Here is an 18,263-nt window from a genome sequence, read left to right as displayed (position 1 = left end):
AGGGGGGGGTTAAATACCATTTTGGGGGTTTTCAGCTCCATATCTCCTCGGAGAGATATTCGTCTTTCCTTTCTTCTCGTCCACTTGGCTCCACTGACTCAATGGTTTCCATGTTGAGTCAGAGTGTTTGTGCACAGTCAGCACATTCCTGCAGCGTAACGATGGATACAAAGCCCGCCCATTTTACCCCCCCTGGAAACGCTTTCCTGTATAAACTGCACTGTTTGTTCAGTTTTAAGTATTTACATGTTTGTGTGTGATTACACAGCTGCTGCCACACTGCTGGATAACGGTTATCAGCATCAAAGACTGCAGAACACTACAGAGAGTTCAACTTTATCGAAACCTACTTTAAAAAAACTATACATAGATTGAAATGAAGTCAAATCTGTTGCATAGCTACAAATTAGCCTTATTCTAAGATAAATTATTTACCATTACTTTAAATGAATGGTACCAACATTCAAAGAAAATAAAGTGGGTGACAAATGAAGTTGTAAAAAAACTGAAATTTGAGTTTTTTTTATGATTTAAGAAACCATATTCATGGATAAAGAAATACAGTATTTGAGTTGAAATGGCTTAATATTTCCAGGATGTGCACAAGGCCTCTGGAGGATTCTTTTTTGGGTGATTGCATGAAAGCAAATAGCCCATAATTAGTGGTTTAAGACCAATCTAAATCACTGTCATCCAAACTTGTATTTCTAGATTAAGATCCCTTAACCATAAAAAAGTGACTGGAAGTAACGCCCTCTGCCCCGTCATGTGACACAAGCTTTTTATGAGTCTTCTTCTTCTAGATGTAGAAATGATTTAAGGCAAATGCTGAAACAAATGCACTGTGAATGATTATCGCCACATGTGCAACCATCCCTCGAAATGTGTTTGCAAGTCCCTGCACTCACATAAATGTTGATATGAAAGAACTGAGTATAATAGTTACCCGTTGTTGTGTTTCCAACAGGAACAGACCGACGTCACTGTTCATGTCGGCTGACGTCAGCCCGGTGAGCTCCTCCTCAGACAGAGGAGACGTCCAGCTGCAGGAGTACCACAAGATCTACAGCCACCAGCAGCAGGTGTTCTCACAGCAGCAAGGTACTGAGGAGGGGAGGAGTCAGCATCAGTGTGTCAGCATCAGTGTGTCAGCATCAGTGTGTCAGCATCAGTGTGTCAGCATCAGTGTGTCAGCATCAGTGTGTCAGCATCAGTGTGTCAGCATCAGGGTGTCAGAGCGTTCGTGGTGTTGACGGTTCCTCTATGTTTCCTAAAGGTTGTCTGTACGGAGAAGGAAAGGCGCTACCACCAGGCAGCGACGGGGGCTTCGAACCCACCAGTTACTTCTCAAACCCCCCCACCTCTCACTCTACAGGTAAGACCGCAGAGCAATGGTCCATATCCTCCAATCAGAGGGCTTCTTAGATTATCTGATACCCTCTCTTCCCGCCACACCTCTTGCCGTTTGGGGCCAGATGTGTGGAGGTGAGAAAGCTAGTGGGGTTGAGTGAAATAACTATTTATTCCAAAATAAAATAAGAAAATAGCCTAAAAATATCCCAAAAATGTTTTCACACAAAGCTGAAAAAAAGCTTGTGTTATTGTAAAAGAAAATGCAAAAAGGATTGCAATGAATACATTAAAGAAATATAAATACAATGTTTCCTTAATATTCACATAACCATATTGGATGAAAACATAATAATATATTTATTTTATCCAGCGCTTTTACTGGTGCTCAAAGACACTTTACCGGGATACAAAATAAAAGTGAACATGCATCAAGACACATTTTTTCTGTTTAGGATATTCCGGAAACTTGACTTCTGACTGTCTTTTTAATGCTTGACTAAAGTATTTCTGTCACTTTAATTTGTGCAACAGTATGACTGCCTATAAGTATATAACAATATCGAGCTCCCCTCTATGACGAGTGTACATTTTATTGACCTCCTGCTTCGGATGTCATAGAATGAACAATAAGCAAATGATTGTGTTGTCCGTCTCTACAACCACTGCCTGCCCACTCTGCTTCACGTGAAAGAAAAGGAGCTGTGTACAGATTTGCATTTCCGTCCCTCAGGGTTCGACCTGTTGCAGGAGCTGCAGGGGGGGGGCGGGTACTCTGACGACAGCTTCCTGTTCCAGGCAGGAGGCGTCGACCGCTGCCTCAACCAGATCTACTCCATCTACCTGGACTCATGATGGCCAGAACCAAAAGAAACTGAAGCCCAGATCTCTTTGTCTTTGTGAAGACTAAAGGCAGCATGTAAGGTGTGTGTGTCAGCAGACAATCAAAGTGTATTCTAGGCTGAAGGAGGCAGAACATGTGTCAGTGGGAGTTTTAATGGCACAAACTAAATGCAAAATATAACTAAAGTCAGAGTGTCTTTTAATAGCGGTGACTTTTTTGTTCAGAGATGACCGCAGCATTTGTGATCTGAATGAGCTATGAGCTTTTATTGGTTAGTTTGATCTGATAGAAACAGGTAGCTGATTCTCTGGCTCCAGTAAGGTTCATTCTGTCTCAATAAAATGTTAAATACTGTCATTTTTCAGCACGCAATCTTTTAATGTAGTGGTTTAAAACCTAAGGCCAATATATAAGTTTCTTGAAATGAAGATACCAAAGAACAAAACAACACTCTTCTGCTCTACAAGTTATACTTTAGTTGTGTCCAATTTGTGTCTGCTCCCTTATTCAAATGAAAGCAATCTGAGAAGTTAAGAAGAGAGTTATATTTTAATATTAACTGCACACAACTCGGATCATTCGAGGTGTGAAAGGTGTTGTAAGTTGCTTCACCTTAAGGAACCACAAGGAAGAAAACGTTTATGTTAAAGCAGATCATGATGAGTTGCATTAATGCAACTTGAGCAGTTTGAGATATGCGATATGAGTTAGAAGAGAGGGTTGATAACAATATGTCAGTACGCTAAAACATTTGGCTACTGTGAGACAAGAAGTACTGTAGGAAATAGATTCTAAAATAAATTGGTAACCAGTGCAAAGAGGCTAAACTATGGTGACGGGAGGAGTTTGTTTTTGCTATAATAGAATACTCTTTTGCTGTAACGTCAAAATACTTATTTAAGATTGTAGCATGTGTCCAAAGGGTTATTGAGAAGCTGCTTCTCTAGTTTCATTTTGCTGCAGAAGAGGATAAACTGTAGCAGTACTGCCACCAAGTGTCTGTATATAAATATTATATAAATACAGTCTGTGTGTTCGACTCCTGGGACTTAAAACTGACACACGAAACAACAAAAACTGCACTAAAATATTCCATCTGTGATTTTCTGCCATGGACTGAGAGGTGCCAACTCAATAAGTGTCAATATAACCTAACAACGATCAACAGCGTAGCATAATCTCCTTTTTTATATTGTCTTTCTGTTTCTTCACATGTTGTATCAGTGTTTTATTCAGTGAGAGGGAGGTGTGCATTGTTTACAATAAGTTCTCTGCACTCTGTCTCATCACAGAGTCAAAAAAACGACCAACCAGAAAAAATGTTTACACTAATTTTGTAGCAAAAGATTTTCACATTATTGTCATTGACCAGTGTATATAGACTTTATAAAAACTGCTCCTGTCTTTTATATCAAATAAATCTGTTTGTATACGTTTGTGTTTAGTTTTTGCGTTAGTATTAGTGCTTTAACCCAATGGTTACTTTCATTAATGATGATATGTTCTTGAATAATCCGTTATATAATGTTTAAAAACTGTGAAAAATACCTGAGATTACATCTTGAAATGTAAAGGCAGAATATTAAAACATTTTGTATTTACTTTCAAGGAAATTAAGCAAATCCTAACCCTTGAGAAGCTGGAACAGTTAGTGTTTGGGGCATTTTGGGTGAAATGTAACATCAATAGATTATCAAAATAACTATCTTTCAATTATTTCTAAATAAGTCATCTTATATCAGCCTCTGTTGTTGAAAAGTGTGTAAATGTATGTTAACAGATTGTGTTTAGCTTGTTGAGTGCTGGTACATACTGCCATCTATTGGTCATACATAGCTGAAGGCCTTAAAAAAGTTCTAGTTTTACTAAAAGATAAGCTCATTTCACTTTCTGAAGAAATACAAAAAAAAAGTGAATGGTTCACAGTAGGACTATTTTGTTTTTCTTTCGTTCACTTTGAATCAAAAAGCCACTTAAGTAAATAGAAGGAAGATTTAGAAAAGTGTTATAATGAAGGATGGGAAATGTTTTGTAAGCAAATAAAGGAAAAAAGGTATTTCTTAGCAATTACAATAGACAACTGATGAAGCAATGTGTGAACAAATAATTTAAGTACACAACAAATAGTCATTTTGGAAAACAATAGGACGTAAAATGTCTATTAAAATAGCATCAAATTCGCCAAGTTAAATTCTAAATGAATGAGAAATATTTGTTTTAAAACAATCTAGAGTAATGTATGTGTCAACAAAGCACTTTAATTACCTTACTGAAAGGAAACCTGAAAATGAACTTATTCAATTAAGTGATTAGACTTATTAAATAAAAACCAACTGATCAACTCAATTAAACTTGTAGCCGAAGTCATTGAAACTCATTTTCAAGCACGAAACTATAGTGGAAATACCAGTTTGAAAAGGTTTAAATGCTTGTATCATTATGCAATAAGATTAACATGAACCTTTACTTTCAACAGTTTGATGATAAACTTAATATTAACCACCAGGGGGCGCTCTGCGGTCACTGAAACACGTAAAGATTAAATCAGCCAGTTTCAGTCGAAGATAAACGCACTGTGTGTGTGAATAAACATGATTACCACACACACACACACACACACACACACCAACACTCACACATGCTATTTGGAAGCTGTATGTCCACATTCCGCTCGGAGGGAGACACACCCTCTGACCCGAGGAGGGGAGCTGCTGCCGGGATGCAGAGAGGAGGAACTCACCGCTGCTGTGGAGACTGAAATCTGAAGAAGAGTCTCATCTCTCTCCAGCTTCAGACGGAGAAACACCTGCAGCGGACATGAACGTCACAGGTAAGAAGACACGTGTTTATATCTCAAACAGGTGTGTGCATGCATGGTTAACGTGTTGTTTTTGATTCACAGGGTGTAGTTGTTATAGTGATATTATGATGTGTTTTGTGCAGAGGTGCAGTCAGATATACGGGGGTCATGATGAGTCCTCCACAATTCAACCCCACCCCTTAAAAAAGTGTGACTAAACACAAGAAAGTACATTAAATTAACTCATTAATTCTGTTTTTTTGCATTTAATTGATGTAGAACTGTTTGATAATGTTCTGTTCAGTATTTTGTTGTTTTTATACCTACACAAATTCTGAAACTTGACTACTTTTGTATTTACGTTACCTTGAATTTGTGCATGTTAATGATATTAAGTATACGAACTAAGACAATTAGGCCTAAAAACTTTAATTTTTGGAAACTGAAATCCTCAGAAAATGTCCGTCTCTGGTTTGTGGTGCTGCAGCCCTGCTTTTTAACATATTTGATGATGAAAGCTGAATGAAAGGAGACCGTTATATGTGAGAGGAAGCTGCCTCAGAGAGGATGTAGCTGCTCACATTGTTAGAGCGTGACATCACCCATGTTCCCCAGATTTAAACCTCACTCCTCTTCACACCCTGAGAGGAGAACTTCATCTCTCTGTTTGGATTATGAGGTGTCAAACTCACAGCTCCAAGGCTCAGTTTAACAAGTGTCTCATATCGTTTTTGTTTTTCATTTGTAATGCACAAAACAACATGGCTTTAAGATGTGTTCGCAATAATTGACTGGAATAAGGTGCAAAAGCCAAGATTACCTGTGAAAGTCTTACAACTCTTAATGAATCCTTAAACAAGACTTTACAATATCAAATAATAATAATAATACTAAAGGCAAAATAAGTCTAGGGATTTCATGTCCAAAACAGTTTTGTTGCATTCTTGTTTTTCATTAACTTCAAAGCTTTTACAAATGAAAGAAACTCAATAGGAAACTTAGGATTCACTTTCATATATTTGGATTTGTATTAAAATGTACCAAAAAAAGATTATTATTAACCAAAAAGTCCTCTTTCAAATCTTCAAAAAAGAGTCCATGAGTAATGTCCCTTTGAGATCAAGTGTTGCAGTTGAAAAACCTTTAGGTAAAGTGTCTTTGAGTAGTTATCAATTAAATGTATTATGATTAAAATCAATTTATTGAGCCATAGACAAACACTGCATTGTAAAAGAGGTGATCAGTTGTTTCAGACGTGTTTAAAGTCACTTATCTGAACTGTTACCCAAAGATAAACTCATCTGCAGATATTCACACTGTTGTCTTGAAACTGTTGTGCAGAAACCTGAGTGACTGCAGATCTGCTCTTCTGTCAGATAGCGTAACGTGTGAGTCGACTCTCACCTCACTCTTTCTCTTATCAGCTGAGCAGCCACACTTATCTCAATTAGTGAATGCTTGGAATTAGAAACACATACAAAAGTCTTACATCAAACTACGACCAAATCATCCAAATCTAAGCAAATTGTTACCCTCATAGAACTATTTCCTTTTCCTCAAATGTTGAATATAACGTCTGTTGATAGCTATCGGTGAGGACAAGCGCTTTGTACAGAGCAGTGCAGCATGCAAATAACGAGGATATGAAATGTGTATTAATAACAGGAGGCTCAGTTCACACGGTAACATTTTAAATTAAAGGTTGAGATTAAAAGCAAACACAAGCTTATCTGAAAAGGTCGATTTAATCACACATTTAACTATATGTATCTCCTTCAAAGCATCAAGTGATTGTTAAGTGCCCCGCAGAACAAAAACAGCCTTTCTATCTCTATTTTCTGGGGGATTTAAGAAGAAATTGCTGCTTTAAATTGAACCAAATGAACTAAACAGCATCACAGAGCAATAAGTGTCACATATCTTTGAAATAAAATGCTACTTTAATAAATAAATGTATATAAACATGACAACAAGGCTTCTTGCATGTGGAAGAAGTCTCTGCTGTTACTCTCAGCTTTACAGAGTTTTTTATCTTGTTGTTTTACGTCCCACAACTTTAACAGTTTGGTTTACTCTCAACAGTTCCAGCAGCAGTCAGCTGTTTTTGATTAAAAAGTTTACTCAACCTGTCAAGCATAAAACCGCTGAAAAGGTAATTGACTAGCTGGTAAATATAGTGGAGCATTAAGCCGCTAAACACAGATGGAAAGGACACAATATTTGACTCAATTCATCACTTGGAAAAATACTCCACTTAAAGGTGGGGTAGGTAATTTTGGAGAAACCAGCTCGAGTGCGCTAGAATTTGAAAATACACAGCCGGAAGAAATCTGCTACTTCCTTATGCTGCGTTCACACCGGACGCGATGCGACTATTCGCTTCGCTCTAATCGCTCCTATCGCATCGCTCTAAACGCTGGAGGTTCACCGCGGCTGCCAGCTGTGTTTACTCGCATCATTCAAACAAGACGCGCTGGCTCGGGAGCTACAACTACAACAAATGAACATATTTTACCGTGATTAAATTGTAATACACGTTTCTAAATGATGCCGAAGTAACAACATACTGATACCGGTTAGTAACACCCATGAATTAATGCTTTTAAAGTCTGCAGACAAGACGGCAGGCAAAACACCTTTTAAAATGCTTGTTTTCTGAATGAAGATCGGGTCAACCAGGCTAAGCTAACGTTGTATATGCTCATTCCACACTCATAACAACGGCCTACAGACATAAATAAGCAGCGACTGTATGCACCATGACACAGACAGTCTGTGGTTTGTACTTGTTTAATTTTTGTCCAGTTTCTGAACGGATATGAGGAGCTGTGAGCTCTGTGTGCTAACTGCTAACAGCTAACGGCTGATGTTGTGTGGTTGAACGTCAGTGACGGCGGCTGAAATCTTCCACTTCCTTACAGAGCCCCTCCTCCAACACACACGAACGTGCACATGACCAATGAGGGCACGAGATAAGTTTGTGCACAGATGGAAGGCTGACAGGCAGGTAGGCCATCCAGTTATTTTAGCCAGGCCGGCTAAAATGATTGGTCGTGCTTTTTACAGTACCACGGCTTCCACAGATGACATTTTTTTATGGATTTTTTGTCAAAGCACTTAAGATATTCATTGCTATCGGGATGTTAAGAGCATTCCATGGAATATAACAAAAAGTGTATCTCGAGCCGGTTTCTCAAACTTACCTACCCCCCCTTTAAATTGAAGTTATTGTTGATCTGTGTATGCTATTTCAACCATAAATGCATGTCTTCAATTTAAAAGGTGATAACATATCAATGTTATATCAACACCTTGTTTTTTGCAGCGTTTAAGTTATTTTGAATGAAATCATGTAGCCCCTTAATGAGGGGCAGAAAGATGAAGTTGATGACTATATTGTAATATAATGGAGACTTTCACTGGACGTGTATCTGCTCTTTGTTCAGCTGTGGTAGCTGTCATTTCTCACATCAATCACCTTTTGTTCTTTTATTTAATCCAAACAACCGGCTCTCCGTCCGTCTGCTGCCGGAAATATTAACTGTTTCACCTGCTGTGAACCACGGAGAACAAAAACAACCTGGTTGAATATTACTCTGTGTTGACAGAAGTGGAAGAAAACTCAAGGCATGAATAAAGATATCAATAACACCAATACTCTACATGTAAAAGTCCTTGTTTAAGTAAAACTAAATCAGCATTAGACTCAAAACAAACATCATTATTTTCATGATTTATATTATTGATTATAAAAGTGATCTTTCATTAAATCACGTTTATGTTGCAGCTTGTAAATGTGGAGCTGATTTTAACATATTTATGTACTTTGAGGTTGCTCATTTCTTATTAAAATGAGTTGTCATAATAGTTGTCACTTTCCACTGCTAGGTTTTGGCTGATTATCTCCATGTTAGATTACTATTAAGTACAGTGTCACAAAAGAATGAAAATAACTCTTGATAACGTAAACAGCCCTCCTCGTACCTGCAGTATCTCATCCTCCCACCCTCTGCTCTATGTTGGATATATTACATCATCTCTGCCAGAAACAAAGAGTCAGAGTTTCTTTCCTGTGACGCACACTTCCTGCGTTTGTTAGACACTCTGCTGCTCTGCTGAAGTCCAGGCTGAAAATACATGTGTAGTCTTCTCATTTCTATGGTTCATTATTACTTTTAAGAACTCTTAAAGAGTAGCTCCTATTGACTCTTTACATACTGGACTGCAAGATTGCTCTCGTCAATTCAAACGATGAATGCTTGCCTAGTGAATGAGACAAAAGCTTTCATTCGGCACATTCATCAGATCAAATGTTTAATATGTCTTTGCTTTATGTCCAAACATTCCCATCAGCCCTAGCTGCACTTGTTTAGCCAATGTCAGCATGCTAAAATCCAGCGTCATCATTATTGAGCTTGTTAGCATGCTGAGATGAGCATTAACTGTGACAAAGTACAGTCCAAGTGAACGTCTTTGCAAATAGCGTTTTAACATCAGCAGGTGAATTGATTCTTTGGTTAATGGATGATCCCAGCGGACACATTGGTCCTGTTTAAACTATCCTCTGGTGCTGTTTGGGGTGTTAGCACATTCCTGCCTCCGGACTGTGGAGCAGATTTCCATTGTGGTGTGTGAGGAAGTCTGATGACCGAACACACTCCCTCTCTTCCTGCCTGCTTCACATGTAAAGTCAGAAAACACAGGCCTTGTTTATGTCGACCACACATGCTTTTATGTTCAGGCAGCGTCGCTGAACACATAGGAGATTTAGGAAGTGCCCAGCAATTACTTTTTTAATCTCTTCAATTATAGGGTTTCCCAAATGTTGTCATGTTACGGTCTGTCAAGTAGACACACGGTATCAAACATGACACTGAAATAGCCATACAGGGGGAAATTCTACATGAATTACAGTGAGTTTAGGGAATCTCACATTATTTATTATTATTACTTAGACCTCCTAAAAGTAAATGATGCTGACAGATGGTTTATAATGGCTTCCATTCCCTGTCAGAAAGCCTTTTCTGTTTTTGTTAGTTTTTCCACCATAGTAAACAACATGTACAATATCATCAGTACACAACAAAAGAACACAACAAAAGAAAAGACTTACACAGTCAAAAGAGAAAAATAAAGGATAAATCTTTAATTACCGCAACATTGACTGAAAACTTCTAAATTACTGAAAACACGAGCAATTTGTTTTAAGATTAGATGGATAAACATTTTTAACAATTAATAACAAGTTAGGTTTATTGACAGATCATTTCCATTAAAGGTGGGGTAGGTAAGTTTGAGAAACCGGCTCGAGATACACTTTTTGTTATATTCCATGGAATGCTCTTAACATCCCGATAGCAATGAATATCTTAAGTGCTTTGACAAAAAATCCATAAAATCTCATCTGTGGAAGCCGTAGTACTGTAAAAAGCACGACCAATCATCTGAGCCGGCCCGGCTAAAATAACTGGATGGCCTACCTGCCTGTCAGCCTTCCATCTGTGCACAAACTTATCTCGTGCCCTCATTGGTCATGTGCGCGTTCGTGTGTGTTGGAGGAGGGGCTCTGTAAGGAAGTGGCAGATTTTCTCCGGTTGTGTATTTTCAAATTCTAGCGATCTCGAGCCGATTTCTCAAACTTACCTACCCCACCTTTAATTTAGAAGGAGCCTAAAATATAAAATAAATTAAATCTTTACATCAGATTTAAGGGCGCTTCCACTCTAAGTAAACACAATAACCTGCTGGCTGAACCTCTTCAGGCTCCATCTTTGCCTTCAGGTAATGTTTGTACAACCTCCATCTGCCAATTAAGAGCAGAGCCTTCATGTGAAACTCACAGCAGCATCTGTTTCCTCTCCGACAGCCAAACACTGGACTCCTGATCCCCAGTGACCCGCATCACCATGCCAACCCCCCCAATCCTCACGGCAACAAGGAGTCCTCGGAGAAATCGCTAGGTTTACAACCGTGAGCCTTCATAAAGCTGATCCAGTCAGAGAAGGAGAGACAGGAGGCAGGTAGGTAAGAAGAGAGAAAGAAAGATGGATTCTTAAGCAGCACAGGTGAAGTTACAGTCTGTTTTCTGTTTCAGAGATGCCTTCCCAGCGTGGCGCCCTGCTGATCTTCTTGTTCCTGTTGAAGATGGAACCTGTGAGAGCATGTGTATGTCCAGAAGCCACTGTTTTATCCCAGTTTCCCTTTGAGATACCTGCTGACGCCTGTTGCTTGAACTACTCCGGCTCCACTTTCAGCCATGTGCACTGGTCTGTGTTTACCAACGAGACGAACATTAAGACGCTGGATCTCTCCTTCTGTAATATCAGCTCGGTTAATATGACCGGCAACGACGTGTCTACCTTGCAGAGGGTTTACTTGGGTCATAACAGACTCACAGTGTTGCCCAGGGGGTTTCTAAGCGGGCAGCCGAGGCTAATGGAGGTGGATTTGAGCGGGAATCTGATTCAGGAGCTGCCTGAGGGTTTCCTCCAGGAATCAGACGTCCTCCAGAAGCTGAATCTTCAGGGGAACCAGCTTCGCCTCCTCCCAGACTCTGTGCTTGTGAGGCCCCGTCTGCAAACCCTGGATCTGGATGGGAACCCGTGGGATTGCTCCTGTGTGTTACTGGAAGGCCTGGAGGACGCTGGGAAGTTGAACAGGACGGTTAAGATGCAGGATCTGGTGAGGAACCTGACCTGCGTGACTCCTCGGCACCTGGCCGGCAGGACGGTGTTCTCGGTGAGAATCAGTGACGTGTGCCGCCCAGCTGGTCTCACCGCGCTCTTCATCGTGCTGCCGCTCCTCATCCTCTCTGCCCTGGTGCTCTGCTGGTGCTGCGGGAGGAAGAGGAAGAAGAAGGAAGCGTCATTAAGCACCTCGAAAAAGAGAGCTACCAACTCCAGTAACTGCCAGAAGCATCGCAGCAAGCAGAAACCTACGCCTGGCGATCAAAATAAAGCAGAACACAAAGAGGGGATCCTGAAGAACCAGTTGCTGCTCCGCCCAGCCTCCACCCTGCTGGGCAGCACCAGAGACATCTACGAAGAGGTGGAGATTAAGCTGGGTTCGGTGGAGTCTCTTCCTCGTGTGACCTCCATCTGCTCCTCAGAGGGGAAGCAGGTTCCTCCGGGCTCTGAAGGGACCAAGAAGACCGAGCTGGACACGGTGAGCGTGACGGAGGTGATGAAGGACTCGACTGACAGAGAGAAGGCGTACCTCACTCAGAGCACCGAGTACTACAGCCTGGTGCCCGGGATCGAGCTCGAGGACTCGGACCACGGAGAGTATGAGAACGTCAGCCTCTCGTGACAACAGGTCAAAAGAATTGCTCAAATGTAGTTTCTTTTTTTACAAGAGTTACATGAGAAGATTTTAATCCTACATATGTTTGTTTTAAAGTTCTCTAAAATCTATTTGCTCAATCAGCTTCTCGGTTTGGAGTCAAACAAAAAACTTTGTTAAGATATGATAAGACTTTATTTATCCCGAAGGAAATTGTTGTGCCAGAAGTACAAAAATACAATAAACACAGCAGCAAAGTTCAGTTAATTCACACTCACAGATTTCTGCATTAGTTTTTATCTGTGCTCTTTTCACTGGTTTGAACATCGTTGAGTGTTAAACTGCAAAATATGGATATTTTCCTTTACTTAAACTTTGACTCTTGCTTATTTAGTGATAAACATTCATTTTAAAGAGAAACTTAAGTTTTGAAACCAAGTTTATTTTTGGGGCTTAAAGTATAGAGCCGTTAGCGTAGCATAAAGACTGGAAGCAGGGAAACAGATAGCCTGACTGTGTTGTGTTTGTTTCTACATGTCGATTCAACTTATTAGATACAACCTATAAATTAGTGAGCTTTGTTGAAACCAGAAAGTGGTAAAGTTTAAGTTTATCCACCCACTCTTTTTGAATTAGGCAAGGCAAGAAGCTTTTTGAAGATGTCACTATTTTTGCAGAACTAGTTTGAAAGCTACTGTAGCTGGTTAGCTAACAGCTAACAAGAAAACTGCTAGCGCTAGTCAGTCACCAAAGTTGTGATATATGGCTGTGGGTTAAAAGATCTTTACCATTCAAACCTCTTTTCAATCGTCCATCTCCCTTTATTTGTTTACAATTTTCTCTGCAAATACAGCCCTTACAAATATTTGAATATGTTAGTTTATATAAATAACATAGGATCATGGGAACAGAGGACATGCCAAGCTAGGCTAAGCTAATCCTGTCTCTGAGAACCTGCATCTTTCTTCTCATCTAACTCTTGACAAGAAAGTGTTTTCCATCAAAATGTCAAATGATGCTCTAAACAGACCCTGTGTGTGTGTGTGTGTGTGTGTGTGTGTGTGTGTGTGTGTGTGTGTGTGTGTGTGTGTGTGTGTGTGTGTGTGTGTGTGTGTGTGTGTGTGTGTGTGTGTGTGTGTGTGTGTGTGTGTTACAGAAAAAGCAAGTTATCTATTGTGAGAGAGAGAGTGGTCCGACCACTGTGCTTTCACAATGTAAGAGGAAGTGATTTAATCCGGAGCTTTTCCTGTGGGACCTGAGCAACGCAGTGACGTTTGAAAGGGAGGCCCGCCTTTTTTCACTCTGGAAAAAACTAAGACATTTATTGTATATATGATGTTGCACTCCACACAAATGAACACTTCATATTGTTTTCACCTGTATTACAAAGAGCAGGACATATTTTAAATGCATTATTAATCGAAGTCAGGCACTCTTTTGTGTGCACTCTCCTTTAACTCACCCAAGTGTAATTGTTTAAGGCTTTCCAGTGTGACTTGTACTGCATACAGGATGTTCTGGATCCTTCACTTTAAGCTGCACATCCAGAAATGAACAATGACTAATGACTAATCTCATTGCAGGGCCAACAGTTAATTCATTGTGAAATGTGGAATGTAAAGCTTAGGTGAGGAGTCTAAATTTATATATGCCCCTGGATAAAGGATGAAAGGCTTGCTCATGGTTCACGTCACGTACTAAATGTGCGTATATGTTGGAAACAATCAGCGCAGTCAGATCTAAATGCAGGGGAATGCTGGTTTTAAGATACAAATCTCTGTAAAGTAACCTGAGATGTAGAGCATTTCTGTGCAATGGTTCTACCACAAAATGACACTGGAGACACAAAAACTAAAAAATCAGGGTCATCCAAGTTGTGGGAAACGTCTAACGCTAATTGCCTCGTGTTTAGTGAGACGGACACACAGAAAGTGGGTGCAGCCTGAAGGGTGTGGAGCTTCCTGGAATTTAAAACACCGGAGGTAATTTTCCAGTGGGGTTATCAAGTTTTTTCCATTAAAGATTTATTTATGGACACTGTGAGGTTTACTGCCAGAGGTCCTTAGGTCAAAAGACAAGCAGACAAATGAGTGAATGTTGCTTTTTGTAATTTTGTACACAGAGAAATAACCTGATATAACAAATGTAAGTGTATTGTAGCTACTAGGCAAATGTAGTTTTACCATTCTATTGGTAGCATTATTTATTTGGTTTATCTTATTGTTAACTGTCAGATGTTCCCAAGAATTGGCTTGACAAATACAGGCTTGTTATTTTTTCTGAAACTATGTCACTAGCCATTTTTTTGGCACATGTATCTACCTAGGTAAATTGAAAGTAACATTTGGCTACCAGTGTTCATGCTAGCGATGACGATACCGCATATAAACACGGTCTACTTTTGTTCTTGTGTTGTTTTTTTTGAAAGGCTAAAAAAAAAGCACAACAGCCTCCAAAGTCTTTGGATTACAAGTATTTTTCTTGTTATACTGTTAAATAAATCCCCAAATGTTCAGGCCTGCTGTGCTGTAATGTTGCTAAGCTAGACTAAGCTAACTGCCAGTGTCAATTAAAACATGTCTTTTAGGTTCAATAAATTACAACTTGCCTTCTTTTAGGCCTTCAAATGATACATTAAGAATAAATTATTAATCTGGATCAACAATTTTAGAGACTTTGATGTTGGTTTCTGGTCCAAACTTGCCGAGAGTAATAAGAACCTATGACCTCAACATTTGTAAAGTGAATTTAGTCCTTAACCTCTGTTTGTTTAGTAACAGCTACTAGCATATAGCATTAGTGATCCTTGTCTGTTTAAACTAAATGGGTATACTGGTATGATGCACTGATTAATATTATATTGTTTATTCTGGCAGATGCACTAACTTCACAGTTTTTTATATACAAAATGTTTATTGTTGCAAGAAAAAGAAAATTCCAGATTTGTGCCTCAGTGTATGATGAGGATGATGATGATGATGATGATGATGACAAACAAACAGAAACTAAATATTTTTATTATTTTGCTTCCTTTTTTTGCTGCATGCTCCAGATCTTTTCATTTAACCTTTTTTTCTGTGGCCTTTCGTATCTTTCTGAACCGACAATGACCCGGGCCGCCCCCAGATACCTGAAATCCCACTTTGAGCTCTAATTTCACCTCGCTGTGGGAAGTTGTAATTACCGCGTTAGGAAACCCAATACGATCAGTCTGTCCTGTTCTCAAAAGCCTAAACCAAGGACCAGGAGATCCAGTGCAAGACCGGAAATATATGAGCAGGAAACGATGGAAAACAAAATCTATGGAGGTTTATGGGAGTTTATTTTGTCTATAAATCAAGATTAAAGTCTAACCATTGATTCTAGATCAGGGGTTTCAAACTCAAGGCCCGGGGGCCAAATCCGGCCCGTGACTTCACTTCATGTGGCCCCACAAGAGCTCTGAAAGAATGTAATATGTTTATTATACGGTTACATGCCGATTTACAGAAGCACATTGCCCATAAACTACATGTCCCACAATGCATCTCAAATTTGACTTTTTCTTAGAATTGGACTTTTTTTCTTCAAAATGTCCAGAATGTGGCTTTTCCTTTTAAATCATTTTGTGACATTCACACTGAAGAGACTTGCAATTATTTGCCCTAGACTTCTGCTTTCAGACGTAGTTAATTATGAAGTTATTACCCTATCCGATAATAATCCAATGCAGAGGCAATAATGTAATATAATACATTATTTTATATATGATATATTTATATATGTATTTTTATAAAGTCTTCAAGTTACAACCGGCCCTTTGAATGCAACCATAATGCTGATGTGGCCCGTGATGAAATTGAGTTTGACCCCCCTGCTCTAGATTAACATGGGATAGAGACACACATGAAAAAGTGGAAAGTACGTGTAAAATCGTTTTTAAATTATATTTTTGTGTCATACTTATAGAGGTAGAAAAAGTCCTCAGATATTTAACCTAAGTAAAAGTAACAATTCAACAGTGGACAAATGTTACAAGGAAAACTTGCATTCAAAATCAAAGTACAAAAGTTATTTTTGCATAGTCCATTTAAGAGTAATATGTATGAGATCATGTGATATTCATTTTTGAAATACTTTATATACCAGTGGGCATCATTTCTGGATATCTCAGGAATAAGACTGTAGAGAGGAGCTTAACATTTTGGGTGTTTAATTGCAAGAAAAACAGTCAGCCAATACAATCTATGTATATAGACTTATGTATCTCCATGTATGACTCCAAAATGTAGTAGGGGTGTATTAAAATAGTCAACTAAGGTACTTCAATTATACTTATTAACATGACTTGAGTATGTGTTCTTAGTCCACTGCTGCATATTTCAGTTGAAAAATAACAATTAACATTATAGGAAATTGTAATAATGTAATAATATGGAGTGCAAACAGCTGATTTGTTCTTTCAGTGTTTTGAATGAGCATGACATTAAATGAGTCAGATGCTCTTTCACTGTTTTCTGTCAATAAAGAGCCTTAATGTTTCTTTGTTTATGAGATAAATACAGACGACAGGCCTCAGGGCTGAGAGCCTGCTGAGAGCCTGCTGCTCAACGAGAGCGCCCTCTAGTGACAGGAACTACATCTGTCATTTATCAGCCAAAGAAAAAACACTTTATTAAGATGAATGCATTCATCTATTGGTAATAAATGCATTGAGTTAAATCTACAGTCAGAGTGAGGCTCACATTCTGCTGATAAATAATAAAGGGAAGTCCACAGGGATCAGTTTTCCGGCTCTGATGGAGGATAGACGGTCTCATAAATATCCTGTCAGCTGAGCGGAGAGCAAATAGAGTCAGAGGATAAAACAGATTTACAACACACTTTGTAACGATGTGAAAAACAAACAAGTGAGCAGGGAACAGCAGCCAATGACAACAGACTGAGAGACGAACTCATCTGACACTGTAAACGTGTTTTTATCACAGGACAGTAAATAACTCTGCTGTGCAAATCAATCTGGGGGTTATTTGATGTTCTGTGGCCGGGCATCGGTTTCTCTCAGATAACAGAGGTCAGAGTGTCCTGATTTTAGAAGAATCTGGAACGGATACTAGATGTGGAAAAATACTCAAAATACTGTTTTATACTCTCAAAAGAAAAATATATATAACTGTTTTTAACCATCAAGGGCTACGCTTAACCTTCTACGTTACTTCCTGTTTCTTGTGAACTGTTTTTGAGATTGTTTTATATCTGTCTTTTATATTTGTGCGGTTGTTTTTATTTGCATTAGCAAAGTTTCTTGTAAGGGAAAGTTCAAATCAATATTAAATAAACAGAAAATGAAACCTGCAACTATTTTATGACCGATTTTGCGTTGTTTCTACATATTTTTCTGTTGTATAATTTTGTATTAGAGTAGGGGTAAAATTACATCACATTCAAGATTTCAACATGACACTAAGAAATGAATTAGCAACAAAAAGAAAACAGAGATACAATTAATTAATTAATTAATTAATTAATGGGAAACACTTATTTTAAAAGGATATATGAAGTAAAATATGAATATATAAGAGAACAACAGAGATGGTTGTCATGTTATATTTCATCCCCACTCAAGTTTTCAAAACAAACAAACAAACAATGACAAAACCTATTATTATTATTATTATTATATACCTTATTATGGTGATGATTATTCGTATGACTATATTCTTCTTTCTTTTTCTTAATCTTATTTTTATTATATTCCAACACTTTTTTATTGCCAACTATTTATTGAATTATTTATGAAAATAATCTGTAGATGAATCATTCATAAAAAGTCAAGAAAATCCGGTTTAAATCATGTTGGACATTTACAGCTCTGTGAAAACAAATACTCTCATATCAACTTTGATCAAAGAACTGAATTGAACTGTAATCAATACTTTTTAAACACTGGGGGAATTTGCTTCTGTGCTCATATTTTAAATCAATGATAAATGTTATCTGATCACACAA

The 18,263-nt window shown here is 38.6% G+C and overlaps 2 protein-coding genes across 5 annotated transcripts in view; both read left to right on the top strand.

Annotated features, from left to right (window-relative positions):
- The window catches only part of LOC117500128 (zinc finger protein GLIS1), a 41,524-nt gene extending 37,884 nt beyond the window's left edge, over window positions 1–3,640 (top strand). For 2 of the 3 annotated variants that reach the window (XM_034152825.1, XM_034152826.1), the window contains exons 7-9: window positions 968–1,101; window positions 1,277–1,375; window positions 2,084–3,640. In XM_034152825.1, the coding sequence (XP_034008716.1) occupies window positions 968–1,101; window positions 1,277–1,375; window positions 2,084–2,205 (355 nt within the window). In that variant the 3' untranslated portion in view covers window positions 2,206–3,640. The remainder of the gene's footprint in view (window positions 1–967; window positions 1,102–1,276; window positions 1,376–2,083) is intronic. The other variant, XM_034152827.1, reaches the window with a different exon arrangement.
- A 1,263-nt stretch (window positions 3,641–4,903) lies between these two features.
- Window positions 4,904–14,679, top strand: si:ch211-106k21.5 (leucine-rich repeat-containing protein 38). 2 transcript variants are annotated; one of them, XM_034153201.1, is made up of 4 exons: window positions 4,904–5,024; window positions 10,861–11,014; window positions 11,089–12,308; window positions 13,432–14,679. In XM_034153201.1, the coding sequence occupies exon 3, from the start codon at window positions 11,091–11,093 to the stop codon at window positions 12,300–12,302; it is 1,212 nt and encodes a 403-aa protein (XP_034009092.1). In that variant the 5' UTR covers window positions 4,904–5,024; window positions 10,861–11,014; window positions 11,089–11,090; the 3' UTR covers window positions 12,303–12,308; window positions 13,432–14,679. The 2 variants fall into 2 exon arrangements, with proteins under 2 accessions (XP_034009092.1, XP_034009093.1); XM_034153202.1 differs by having other exon boundaries at window positions 10,861–11,018.
- Window positions 14,680–18,263: the final 3,584 nt, after the last annotated feature.

The sequence above is a fragment of the Trematomus bernacchii genome, unplaced genomic scaffold (assembly GCF_902827165.1).
Source record: "Trematomus bernacchii unplaced genomic scaffold, fTreBer1.1, whole genome shotgun sequence".
Taxonomy (NCBI): Eukaryota; Metazoa; Chordata; class Actinopteri; order Perciformes; family Nototheniidae; genus Trematomus; species Trematomus bernacchii.
This window is presented reverse-complemented; position numbering and strand designations above follow the sequence as displayed.

Coding starts and splice junctions, on each gene's coding strand:
- si:ch211-106k21.5 (XM_034153201.1), top strand. CDS start 11,091: ATGCCTTCCCAGCGTGGCGCCCTGCTGATCTTCTTGTTCCTGTTGAAG.